Below are 13,027 nucleotides of genomic sequence, written 5' to 3'. Positions count from 1 at the left end.
AAGACAAGAGGAGGCAGAAACCGGCAGAGAAAGGACGTCCTGAGCAGCCGAATGACATTTCTCATGCTTTAAAAGGGTCTTTTTCACCTGTGCACCAGAAGAGTTACTCAAAACCCAGACATGAGAATGTCGGCCAAGGCCCAAAGGTTTCCAAGGTAGTGCTGTAAAACAGCCAATTACTGTTGCAATGAAATGAGGTGCTGAGAAATCTGCTTTAATTTGACCTAAATTCTGTTATTTATTTATGTATTATTTTTTCTTTTACAAATTTTTCTCTTTTTCTTTTTCTACTGGAATGCATTCTAACTAAATTAAACGTATTAAAAAGCATTGGCTAATTAATTTAAATCATGAAACATTAAAAAAAAAAAAATTAAGTTTAACAAAAACACTTAGGGTTTCCTTTTAATCTAATTCCGTTTTATGTTTACAGAGTTCTGTGCTTTCAATTTATTTATTTATTTTTTTGGATTACATTTTAATAATCAAGCACGTCTAATTTTGAACTGATAAATATACTTAAAAAAAGCTGAAAATAAATTCTTTTTTTTTAAAGCTTATTCCTATTAATCAAATGGAAATTCAACAAGCAAGTCATGCACAAAACGGGTTTACAGTTAAAATTAAAACATTGAAGAAAAACTATGATTATTACTTAAAAATAAAGTTGTTATAATCATTTTATTAGCAGTAGTAGCATTACATCAGGAACTGTAAGTCGCTTTGGATAAAAAGCGTCTGCTAAATGCATAAATGTACATCAAGATGTATAGTAAAATACTGCATGTCACAATTTCTTCAAGTTAAACCAAACTTGTATTATGATAGGCTGTTGTGAAGAGTTTTAGGTTTCTGTGTATATATGATCTGATGATAGTTTTTCTCAAATAAATGGCAAAAGGCTCATGAATTATGAAGATGACAGCGACTGAAAACACTGCGAGTGTCACACGTGCTTCAGTACACGTGTAGTAAATGAAACCGTGCCATTCATTCATAGAGGCATGCAGAACATATCTACATAGATTCATATCTAAATAGTCCTTTTGCAGATTAATATTAACAAAAATGAGTCCATATCACCATTTCATTCAAGCACACTGGCCTACTTTTAATTCATTCCTCCAATATTTTCTGCATTATACAGTAACTTCCAAGTTCATGACTGGATTCTGTCAATCTGTCTGCAATTTTCTCATCATGGCAATCAAAGGACCCTAAAAATAGCACGCAATACATGCAAAAGAGTGAAGAGAATTGCATCGAAGAAAAGGTCCAAATGAGCAAATCTTGTGTAAAGCCCAAATGTCTGAACATGCCTCAGAGAATAGAAAGGCTTTGAAGCTTTTTTAGACATCTGAAGTCATCCAGGCTCGGCCGAAGCCAAAGTAAATAACACAGTAGGCAGGAAATCTGTGTAGCTGTTCGCAAATCTTTTGACTTATTTCTCGGTGACAAACAGCAGTGAAAAGTCACATAGCAACAGAAACACGACTGGCCTTCTGGGTGCCTTCCAAACAAGCAGATTGCTTTTCTAAAGGACCCTTTGTTTTGCGGTTTTATTTGTGCTTGTAAAAATCCCCAGCACTCCCTGATCTGACAGACAAGTCTGAACTGTAAATCAAACACAAGCCGTGGTACCTTCCACCGGGCAATACGACCTACACACAAGCACAGAAACACTGGCTTACACCCAAGGGTGGAGACTGCAACTGCTTAAGGAGCTCCACTGTGTGATACTCTTCTTAGGTTGAAGTTCATGTTAACAAATCCTATATGCTGCATTTATACGATGCTTTTCAGCCTTAAACCAGAGCAAGAGCGTGCAGGGAGTCCATGCAAATGTTTACAGAAAAACAAAATAGACAAAGATAAAGAAAAATCTAAATGATATAAAAATAAAATTACATTCAAATAAATGAGTAAATAACCAAAAATATAAAAAAATGGAATAAAATTAACCGAAAACTGAGGAAATGTACAATAATTTGATAAAAATACATAAGCTGGATAATTTAAAATTTTTTTCAAAAAAAACAAATGATTAATAATATTTAAAAACAAGTATATTTACAGATATTTAAAATGACTAAATCTGATTAAAAAAAAAAAAAAAAATCTACAAACCGATTAACAATCAGAGTAAAATATACAAACAAAAGCTATAAATTAAAACAAAAGGTAAAATTATATTAAAAAATGGATTAAAACAATTAAAACAAGTTTGTATATAATATATATAATTTTTTTTTAAAAATGTATATAAACTTATTTTGGATATGATTAATCGTTTTACAGCACTAAAATTACATTTAAAAAAAATAAAAAGGAGTGAGCATGCATGCATACATACTGTACCGAGTAAGAACTTGATAGAAACAAAACTATTTTCCAAATAATATTTGTAACTTTTATAACATTATGTTTGAACAGTAGAACGTTGGTCTTAATGCAAAAAGCTATACAGATACCTTTAAAATTTTAGGATGGGGGTCACTCGCATGAGGTTTATCATATTTGGGGGTCTGTGGCTTTTAAAAGACTTAAAACCCACAGCCTAAACAGGCTTTTTGACCTTAAACTAGCAGCCTCTAAACAGAAATCCCAATGCAAATCATTGAAAATGGTGCACATTTGACCTGCAAAGTACAAGCAGCAGAACATGCAAGAGATGTTTTGAATTAAGCACATGACATCAGAGTCAAAGCATCTGAAAAATGCCTATGAAGAGGTTAAAACGAGCTTCAGGAGCGTGCTTGTGTAAGTCTGTATGAGATCATCGGATGTGCAGACGCAGTCTTAACACAGATGGCAAGTCAGGAGAGTAAATGATTAACTTTAAAATCACATACTGGCCCACTGCACGGGTCTAAAGAACAGCAGAAGGAGCGCTTCGAGCAACATGGTGACTGAAGTGTTAATGCAATCCAGATAACATGGAGGAAACCAGAGACGCTTGTAAACTTCTCCCTCTAGGAAACAAAGCCAGTCACTTTAAGAAAGAGAAATTGCTTCGTCGTAGGCTGATGTCAATTACATGGTTTGCTTTCGCTCCTTGCATTGGCCCCCGAAGGTCAAAGCTTCATTGCAAGCAATGCAATCTGACCTTTGCTACCATGCATGCATGCATTTCCCGCTTTGACCTAAAAACAACTCCCTCAGGTTGAGTCGGTGTAAAAAAACCTCATGCGGTCAGACTTAACGTAATGGAAGATGTTAACTTGCAACTCAACTGCAGACCGCAAGAGAAACCTGTGCAGACGTCCCACAGAAAGCTGGGGTTGTTTTAGGCAAGCTCACCTTCTCTGGCTCTCATGCATGTTTTAACACAGCGTGACTGAGAATATTAATGCTGAAGTTGTTCTATAGCAACCCTGAAATATTTGCTCAAGGTCTCGCCTTTTTTGACGGATGCCGTACGTGTTGGTTTTCCACTTTGAGGTTTCGTTATTTGGACCGAGGGCAGAATGTCAGTATCTGGGACGCATTACTGAAACTGTGATGCAATCCGTTCTGCTGCAGGAATGTGAGGTTTCTGCATCCGCGGCTTCTGGCATCGGTGCGAGGAACTGAACTTTGGTTAGGGTCGCATTAGCGAAGCCCTGCATCCTGTTGCTTCTTTTAGACTCCAAAACTAAAACAGATTACACCGAATTACCACGTCAAAACGCCTGTTAGGTGTGGTTTATTCATCTGAAGCTTAATTAGAGGATTGATAAAAGATATGCTGCTTATTTCAACAACTCTTTCAATTGAAGGTGGTTTACATATGGGATTAAAACTAGGTTTTGACTTTTTATATCACAATTTTAGCTTTTCTCTTGCAATTCTGACATTTTTCTCAATTTAGAGATGCTCCGAATCACGAGATATAAACATGAGTCATAAATCACATTTTCATTCAGTCAAAAAAAAAAAAAAAAAAAAAATCATTATGATTCAAAAGGTGGGGAAAAAAAAGATTGGAGGAAAAAAATTGGGGGAAAAAAAAATTCTAAAATTGAGAGACGTAAAAACAGAATTCAGAGGTTAAAAAAAAATATATACAAATTTAATAATATTCCGAAAACGTCAAAACCACAAAATTCCAACAGAATTTTGAAGGGGGAAAAATAACCCTAAAATGAAAAAAAAATAATAAAATTGTGAGATGTAAAATTAGAATTCCAAAAAAGCTAAAAAAAAAAATAAAAATAAAAAACACCAGATGAAGCGAATTACAACCGTTTCTTTCACAGAAGTTTCATAATTGTTGAACTTTGCAACTCTGACCTGAATAATGATGACACTATTGTATTGTGTAGAGCTGCTTTATAAATTGAATTGGTTTCATAATTGATGATCTTGCAACCTTTACACTGTAATTTTGTTTATTACTGTGAAGCTGTATTGTATAAAGCGCTGTATAAATAAATGAGACTTGGGAATGTGGTTATCTCTGTAACACAGTCAGTTTAACATGAATGCAAACACTTTCTCCTTGCATTATTCCTCTGTGTGTTTGTGTGTTAAAGGCCAACTGATGGCCAGAAGCTCTATGCTCATCCAGTACAACAAGTTCTGAGAGTTTGGCTTTGTGTATAAATCAGTGCCTCATCTGAGACAGAGCGGGTCGGATAACTTTGGGAAAGCTAGAGATGGGCGGCTTTCATTAGCTGCATTTACCTGAACAGAGAAGTAAGCATCACCAGGTGACAAATAAATACAGCTTTAGGATGACAGACTACATGCAAGGCTGCACTGTTTGGTGTGTGTGTGTGTGTGTGTGTATATTTTGGATGGGGAGAGTCAAATTTTGATGATAAAATAAATTAAAAAAAGTTTGCTGCTTGTATGTAGTGCTGCACAATTTGTCCAAAAATTTTGTGATTTCCATGACCACAATTTGACTTTTAAATAATAATAATAATAATAATAACTTAAAAATGAGTAACAAAATACATTAATATTTCACTAATAATTTCACATTATTTCAAAGAATGTTAATTTAATATTATTATTAAAAATAAAAAATGTATATAATAGAATATATAATATGATGATGATGATGATTATTATAAAAATAGGATAAAATAGCATTACATTTAAATTAATCTCTGAAATTTCTGTTAGATAATGTCTAATAAATAATATTCTTTTATTATAATCATTACTAAAAAATTTGCTAAAAAATAAGACATTAATTTCTCAAATTAAAAGATCAGTATTTAGTAGTAATAGTAGTAGTAGTAGTAGTAGTAGTAATAATAATAATAATAATAATAATAATATAGAAGATTTGAATTGCGAAATCTATGTACGTTGTCTTAAATATTTTATTATGACTTATTGCTATTAAACAAAAATTTGTAATAAGACATTAACGTTTCACTAAAAGAATTATTATTTTTATTATTGTTATTAAAAATCATGTGGAAATAAAATAGAATAAATTACATTTCTGAAACGTCAGAATAAGAGACAATGTCTACTAAATTAAATCATTGCTCTTCCATAATCGATATTACTAAAAACTTAGAATATACTACCACTACTACTTCTAATAATAATAAAGTATAAAAAAACTTGATAATGGAATAAATGAACTACTATAATCATACAGAAAAAGCATTGTCAAACACCAATTAAGATACAAAGGCCAAAATGTAGGGCCCTATAATTTCTGCGATGCAGAAAAGGTTATTTTAAGAAACAATTCAAAATATTTTGTTGTATTTAAGAAATTTAACTAATTAGACATGCTAAAACACAGAATTAAGTAACAGTAAAACATATGGTGAAGAAAAAATAAAACATTGCAAAGGGCCGTAAACATATAATTTTTTGTTACACTTTAATAAATTGTTGTGAAAATGTATAAGTGTTATGATTTTAATTAATTAGACATGCTTTTTGATTAATACATTTAAATTTAACCATTAAAAATAAAGTTGAGAAAATTAAGACAGAAAAAATACACTTTTTTTTTTTTGGAAAAAAACTGAATTTGGGAAAAAATAAAATGGATTTATTAGGGCCCTAAAAATGTTATTACATTTTTTGTTGGATGAAGGAGACTAAATGGTAGTTGCAACAAATACTGATATTTTCAGGCCTTATTTCTCCTACAAATACAAATTCAACTAAGAAACTGTTGTCTAGAGAGCAGTCCACACCCTGAACATCTGATCTGCTCATACACCGGCCTGTCAGAACAACTCCTGAAAACCTTCACAGCCAAAGAAACTAACAGTTCCCATAATCCCACACGTTACTCTACAGGTCCGACTCCTGCCGAAAGGGAACGTCTTGAACAAGGAAAAACTCTGAAACTCTGAACTAAAGATCATTCAGAGTCAAACGTGACCATAATTACAGGAGACAATCCAGCCCACAAGAACTGACTGAAACCATTTGTTTTGCTCTGAATCGATCTACAACAGATTAAACATGATACTGAAATTAAAGCATAATTTAACGCCACTCCAAACAAAACTCTTTCAACTCTCTGGTGGGGAAGCTGGCACACAGTTTTTAATAATAGGCTTTTCCATCAGCCTTTGCCCTGGGAACACATTCAGACGTCTTAATTTGCTCTGAATTTCTCAGAGGGGAAGTTTTAAATCTTGGGCGACTCGGACGAACTTCAGTTTTGGATGTGACTAAGTCCTTCACAAAAACACTCCAAAAATCCCTGAGCTATTCTTACCAGCAACAAACATTACAACGAGATGAGACTAAATCTGAATCATTATCTGCCCACACTTATAAACTGGTTTTTGTGAACAAAAGAAAAGCTTAAAAGGCTTTCCTGCGGTTTTCCTTCTGTTTAATGAAAAGGAAAAAACATAAAAACAAATTAATATTAGCATTGTCACTTTACAGTTATACTCTTTACGGTTTATAAAAATAAAAATGTTATTTTCTTATGGAATTGATTTTTATTTTACAGACAAATGCAATAAATATTATAAATTATTTTAATTAAATTTGTATTGCTGCCAACATATTTATTGCCAACAAATATAAAGGACTATAATAATAATAATAATAATATATATTTAATAGTAAAATTAATAATTTCTTAAAAATAATTTCTTTTTTTCATTATTGCCAACAAATTTCAATAATAATAATAAATTATTTTACAGTGAAAAATATTTTTATTATAACATTTAACCAAATATCAATAATAACAATAATAATAACAATAATAATAATAATAATAATAATAATAATAATACATTTCCTATATACAATTTATTTTACAGTGGAATTTTAAGAAATAATAATAATAATAATAATAATAATAATAATATCAATACAACAGCAACAAAAACCACAATCTTATATACACTATTATTTTACAGTAAAATTATTATTATTTCCAAATATTTGGCCAAACATCAAATGACCCAAAAAAAAAAAAAAAAAAAAAGTTACTATGCCAAAAAAAATGGTGATTTATGTCAATGATACACACCTGAATGTATACTTTAGAGTACAGCTACTTATTAATATTATTTTATAGTCATATTGTTATATAGAAATAAAACATTTGGTCAAAGCGAAGTGAAGAAGGCCTACATGCAGCACGTGTCTCACTGAGAAGTGAATCAAGAGGGAACTGAAAGAGCAGCAGACTCGGTTTACGCAAGACTTTCTGAACAGATTAAAGTCTGAATCTGTCTGAGCTGATCTCTGAGGGAGGCCTGCGGTGGCTTGAGGCTGCTGTTGTGATTAAAGGACATAAAACACCACTGAATACCATGAGCATGAGCAGAGCTAAAGATGTGAGCGGGACAAGCTTCCTGCATCTTCCAGGCTCAAGCCTCTCTAACAAGCCTTCGCTGAGCTGCTAGCTTTTTGAAGAAGCACAGTAATTTCGATTCCTGCAGCGAGCCGAACTTTGTAACACTACCATTGAGAAGAACTGCACAATAAATCTGAATTAAAAAAAGAAAGAAAGAAGTCAAAAATAGTGTTTATTATAATATATTTGGCTTGAGTGAGTGAGTGTAGAATCATATTTATTATTATATATTTGCCACAAACAAAGTTGATATATATAAAACATAATGTGACCTTGAACCCACAAAACAACACTAAAGCTAAACTAAAGCTTAACATGTACCAAAGTTTGGGTACATTTTTTTGCAATAGCCAAAAAAAACACTATGGGCCATAATGATCGATTTGTCTTTTATGCCAAAAATCATTAGGACATTAAGCAAAGATCATGTTCCATTAGGAATTTTACAAAATATCTAAATATTAAAATCTTTGATCAGTAATATGCATTGCTAAGAACTTCATTTGGACCACTTTAAAAGCGATTTTCTCAGTATTTTGATTTTTTAGCATCACCAGATTCCAGGTTTTCAAATACTTGTATCTCTGCCAAATTATGTCCTCCTAACAAACCATACATCAATGGAAATAGTTTTGATTTCATGTAAACTTGATTTATTTTAACAAACAATCTTTGTCTAAGAGGGAACGAAGCATCAGTTTTGTGAATGACAAACTGAATTTACTTTGCATTCATCAGATTTGCAAATGTGCATCACCTCCTAGAATACAGACTGGAAGACGCTTAATGATTCAGTGCACAGTGCACATGATTCAGCACATCCTCATCCCACAAAACTAATGCTGAACGACCCTAAAGACACTTTAAATCACCTCCCGCATGACTTCAATCACGCCTTTAACTGTGGAAAAATCAGGACACATGTCAGAGCAGAGTCAGAGTTAATGGACTGACTCAGCACGAACCGTCTTCAGAACATCAGTAGAACCACTCGGGCTAATTTTGGGGGCGGCTGAAGACCACATGATGATCAAAGACATATTTGGGAACCAAATTGATACGGTATATAGCCATCACGTCAGACCGCACTCGCAGAAGCCTGGGGAAAACAAAAAAAAGCACAAAGCAGGACTGAAATGACATGGGAACTGGCTAGAAACAGGGACTATGTGCTGCGCAAAACAAGCTCAAGTCCAGACCACTTTACAGCTTATTCTGGACTAGAAGAGGCTGTAAAAGTTCTTCAGCTGACCTTTTCGATTATGTCTTCTTGTCTTTGACATTAGAGAGAGAAACAAAAACACTGGCAAATGTAACCCGGTGAGATTTACGCTCAAAACAGCAGACGGGCGCTGTGACCTTCTCGTGTTTGTTTAGCTGGGACTTCTCACCCATCTCTGAACACCGCTGCCCTTCCAAACAGTGGAAAGTCTGGGCACTGAACCTCACGATAACGCTCAACCTTTCCACGCCGGTCCAAATGTGTGCGAATGAAAAACGCCCCACCAGACTGTTTCTGGAGCGGAAGATACCGTCATTCAGGAAGTGTCTGTGTAAATCCCCAACTAAAGAGCTTCTCCATGCATGTCCTGTGTGACACAACTACTGTAAGAGAGTGTAAAAACAGCAACAACCAAGAGTGTTCAATAAAGGACTCATAAGGAAATCTAATTTACTTCGTTATTTTATTACTTCCCACTTGGTTCCTTCATACAGATGAACGCATTAACACAGGAAGATCCATTTACACGCCTATTGTGCAATCGAAGGGTTAAATTGTTTTGGAAGGATCACCGTTAGAAATATATATATAAAAAAATATAAATTTCTAGTGAAATAAATGAATTAAAAATTATTAAAAAAAATACATAAAAAAATGTAATAGAATATTAAAAATCAATTACAATTATTAAAAAAAAAAAAGCTAAATAATTGAAAATGAAAAACAAAAAAAATATATAAAATGAAAAATAATATTTAAATTATATAAAAATATATAATGTATTTTAACATTGTATATGAATAAATACAAGTGAAATTATAAAATATATTTAAATAGAAATTATGTTTAACTAGAAAAATTAAAATGATCAAATAAAATGGACAAAAAAAATGCTATAAAAAATAAAATAAAAAAATAACGTTTTATTTCATTTAACAACAAATTTGCAGCTGTATACAAACCATGCAAAGGCATGTTTCCTAAAGGCACAGTAGCAAAAACACGGCATTAAAAAAATAATAACGTGGTCCCAGCACAAAACCAACAACATATGTCAAGCCTCAGGGGAAAAATAAGTGTGCTAAAAAATATTTTAGCACATTTTGTACTGATAAAGTTTGTCGTCCATCCAATCCTCTCTATCTTATCACCTTCAGGTCTGAATGCACGTTACTCCCTCTCCCTCAGATGAATGGAGAAGTCTGATGCAGTGCATGAGTGACTGGTGATTAGGTCACTACATTGACACGCCACAGCTCTCCAAAGACACATCAAGCTTGGGAAAATCTCTATGCAAAGAATGATGAACATCCCAGAGCTCATCCTCTGCTTCGGAGACGCACAGAAACATACAACAGGAAGTCCAGCCTGAGGCATGTTCACGCCCTCACACCTCAAATTTAATCACAAACGTGAACTTTGATGTCATTTATTTGCTAACAAGCATACGTAACCGGGCAGGAACTGCACGGAAATCAGATTAGGCGTTGTCATGACAGTGTTTGCATGCATTTTGCAAACAACCGATTGCCAAATATGGAGGAAAAGTCCTCACCCTGACTGTAGAAGTGACAGTAAGCACCTGTTCTGAGATTTCATGTAGGTTCATAATCTATTTCCAGGATTTACACAAGCACTGGCACGTAAAACAACAGCGAAAGCGTGAGAAATCACATTAAGCTGTAAGAAACGCAGCCTGATGAATTTGAATTGGCTTCAAGAATGTCCCAAACCAGTCAAAGGTGTGGCGTTCACACCAAACACAAGCATAGTGGAACTACATCTTAATATTTAAGCCTCTGGAATCCTGAAATTCTCCAGATTTCTAAATCTGGATCAACACAAGAATGCAATTAAATGGTGCAACTTTCTCACGCCGGCCCAAATAAGGAAAAGCAGCAGAGATGAGACTGATAATCTAGTGAGACTCAATAGACACTCGGTGGCCGTTATCTCTTTATCTGCTGTGAATGAATCATCTCAACAGCTCTTTAACATGCGCAAAAATGCATTTGGTTTATGATGCAACGACACAAACCAAATAGGTTTTTTGAGGGGTACTTCCATGTAACACATCCATTGTACACCACAGTACTTGATCAATCAACAGACAGAAAAGAAATACAGAAATAGTGACACTACCATATTTTTTTTCCCAGATATTGCACCACACTCATTCTATGTTTTTGATAAGCATCGTAATAAATCCTATTATAACTGGCAATAAATACGATGGTAGATGAATATAATGGTGATTTAGCACCACCATCTCTATCGGAGACCAACTTTGCAATATATAACAGCAAAAACACTTCTAAATCTCTAGTATTTTTTTTGTTTGTTTATACAAGGGCAAAGTTATTAAACGCTTACAAAACAATAGAAAGACATGCATTTTAGTACTGTGGTATACATACGACACCATCAGTGTGCAATGAATCTTACAACTACTATAAAATATCAAGGAATCCCATCTGGTTCACATTAAAGTACCTATATATGTTCCTGGAGCACGAAAGCGGTCTCGAGGCGCTGGGGTATATTTGTAGCAATAGTCAAAAACACATTGTATGGGTCAAAATTATAGATTTTTCTTTTATGCCAAAAATCATAAGGATATTAAGTACATATCATGTTCAAAGAAGATATTTTGAAGAAATCTCCTACCGTAAATATATCAAAACCTAATTTTTGATTAGTAGCATGCATTGCTAAGAACTTAATTTGGACAACTTTTTTTTGCCCTCTCAGATTTCAGATTATCAAATAGTTGCATAACAAACCCTACATCAATAGAAAGTTTATGAAAACTGATCCTAATGACTGGTTTTGTGGTCCAGGGTCACTTATAGGGGTACTTTATAGTAATTGAACCCCTTTCCCAGTCACCAAATGCAAAAGTGTGTCAATTTACTGAATTGGTGTTCACACTAAATACCAACGTAACGTTACATTAATACGAATGACTAGCACGACACAATGGTAGGCTACTTAAGGGTTAACCGTGCATTATTGACACTTTGACTCAACTCTCGTCAGGTACAGCGAGCAGAAGAAGCTGAACTCACCGATGGACACGAGCTTTATATTCTCTCTGTCCAGGAACTCGAGCGCCACGGACACGTTCTCCAGCTTCATCTGTCTGAAGGTGGGTCTGGCGTGGTACTTTCTGTACATCTTCTTCTGGCTGAGCACCTCGAGCAGAGAGATGAGTCGGAGTCCGTCGCTCAGGTCCAGCTGCAGGTCCGCGACGCGTTTGTTGACGCTCTTCAGGTGCTCGTTACACCAGCGCGTGAACGTGTTCTGCTGGATCTTCTTCCACGGCGCGTCGTCCGCCAGGTCTTTCTCTGTGGCCGGCATGATGGTTTAATACTCGTGTGTTGTGTGGTTAATAACTCTGGATGTGTCTCGCGAGTCTGCGCTCGTGCGCTCTGTATTCAGAACTGTGTCTCTCTCGCGACGCGCCTGCGCGCGCTGTTATATACAGCATGCGCGTGACGCACCTGCGCAGCATCAGACATAACCTGCCTTTCTACAAACTACAAACTACAGACCTTCTCTGTCCAGCGAGCTCCGAACCAACAACAAACGATATGGTGAGAGAATAAAAATTACGTTTAGTAAAAACATCAACATAAAGACGAATAAACAGTCAAATAGGAAATATAGGCCATATTTACAAATTTATATAGGCTAACATTTTATTTTATATTATTATATTATATTATTAAATAGGAAATATTGTCTATATTTACAAATTTCTATAGGATAAACATTTTTTATATTATTTATACATTTCGATTAAATGTTGATTGTGTTCTGTAAAACAATAAAATAAGCAATAAAAAAGCACTGTTATTGTTTTTTTATTTAACGTATTAAAAGCTTTTTGTTTACTATTACTGTTAGTTTTTTCCTACTCTGTGATTTATTTGTAATTTTGTATATATATATATATATATATATATATATATATATATATATGGATAATAAATCATAAAATGATGTTAAAG

At 34.0% G+C, this 13,027-nt stretch overlaps 1 protein-coding gene across 2 annotated transcripts in view; it reads right to left on the bottom strand.

The window, feature by feature from the left end:
* The window catches only part of LOC113110711 (filamin-B), a 65,248-nt gene extending 52,797 nt beyond the window's left edge, over positions 1-12,451 (bottom strand). For both annotated transcript variants that reach the window (XM_026274862.1, XM_026274863.1), the window contains exon 1: positions 12,083-12,451. In XM_026274862.1, the coding sequence (XP_026130647.1) occupies positions 12,083-12,374 (292 nt within the window). In that variant the 5' untranslated portion in view covers positions 12,375-12,451. The remainder of the gene's footprint in view (positions 1-12,082) is intronic.
* Between the last annotated feature and the right edge of the window lie 576 nt (positions 12,452-13,027).

The sequence above is a fragment of the Carassius auratus genome, chromosome 11, assembly GCF_003368295.1.
Source record: "Carassius auratus strain Wakin chromosome 11, ASM336829v1, whole genome shotgun sequence".
NCBI classification, from domain to species: Eukaryota; Metazoa; Chordata; class Actinopteri; order Cypriniformes; family Cyprinidae; genus Carassius; species Carassius auratus.
Note: the sequence above shows the minus strand (reverse complement) of the source record. Positions and strands in the feature narration are given on the sequence as shown.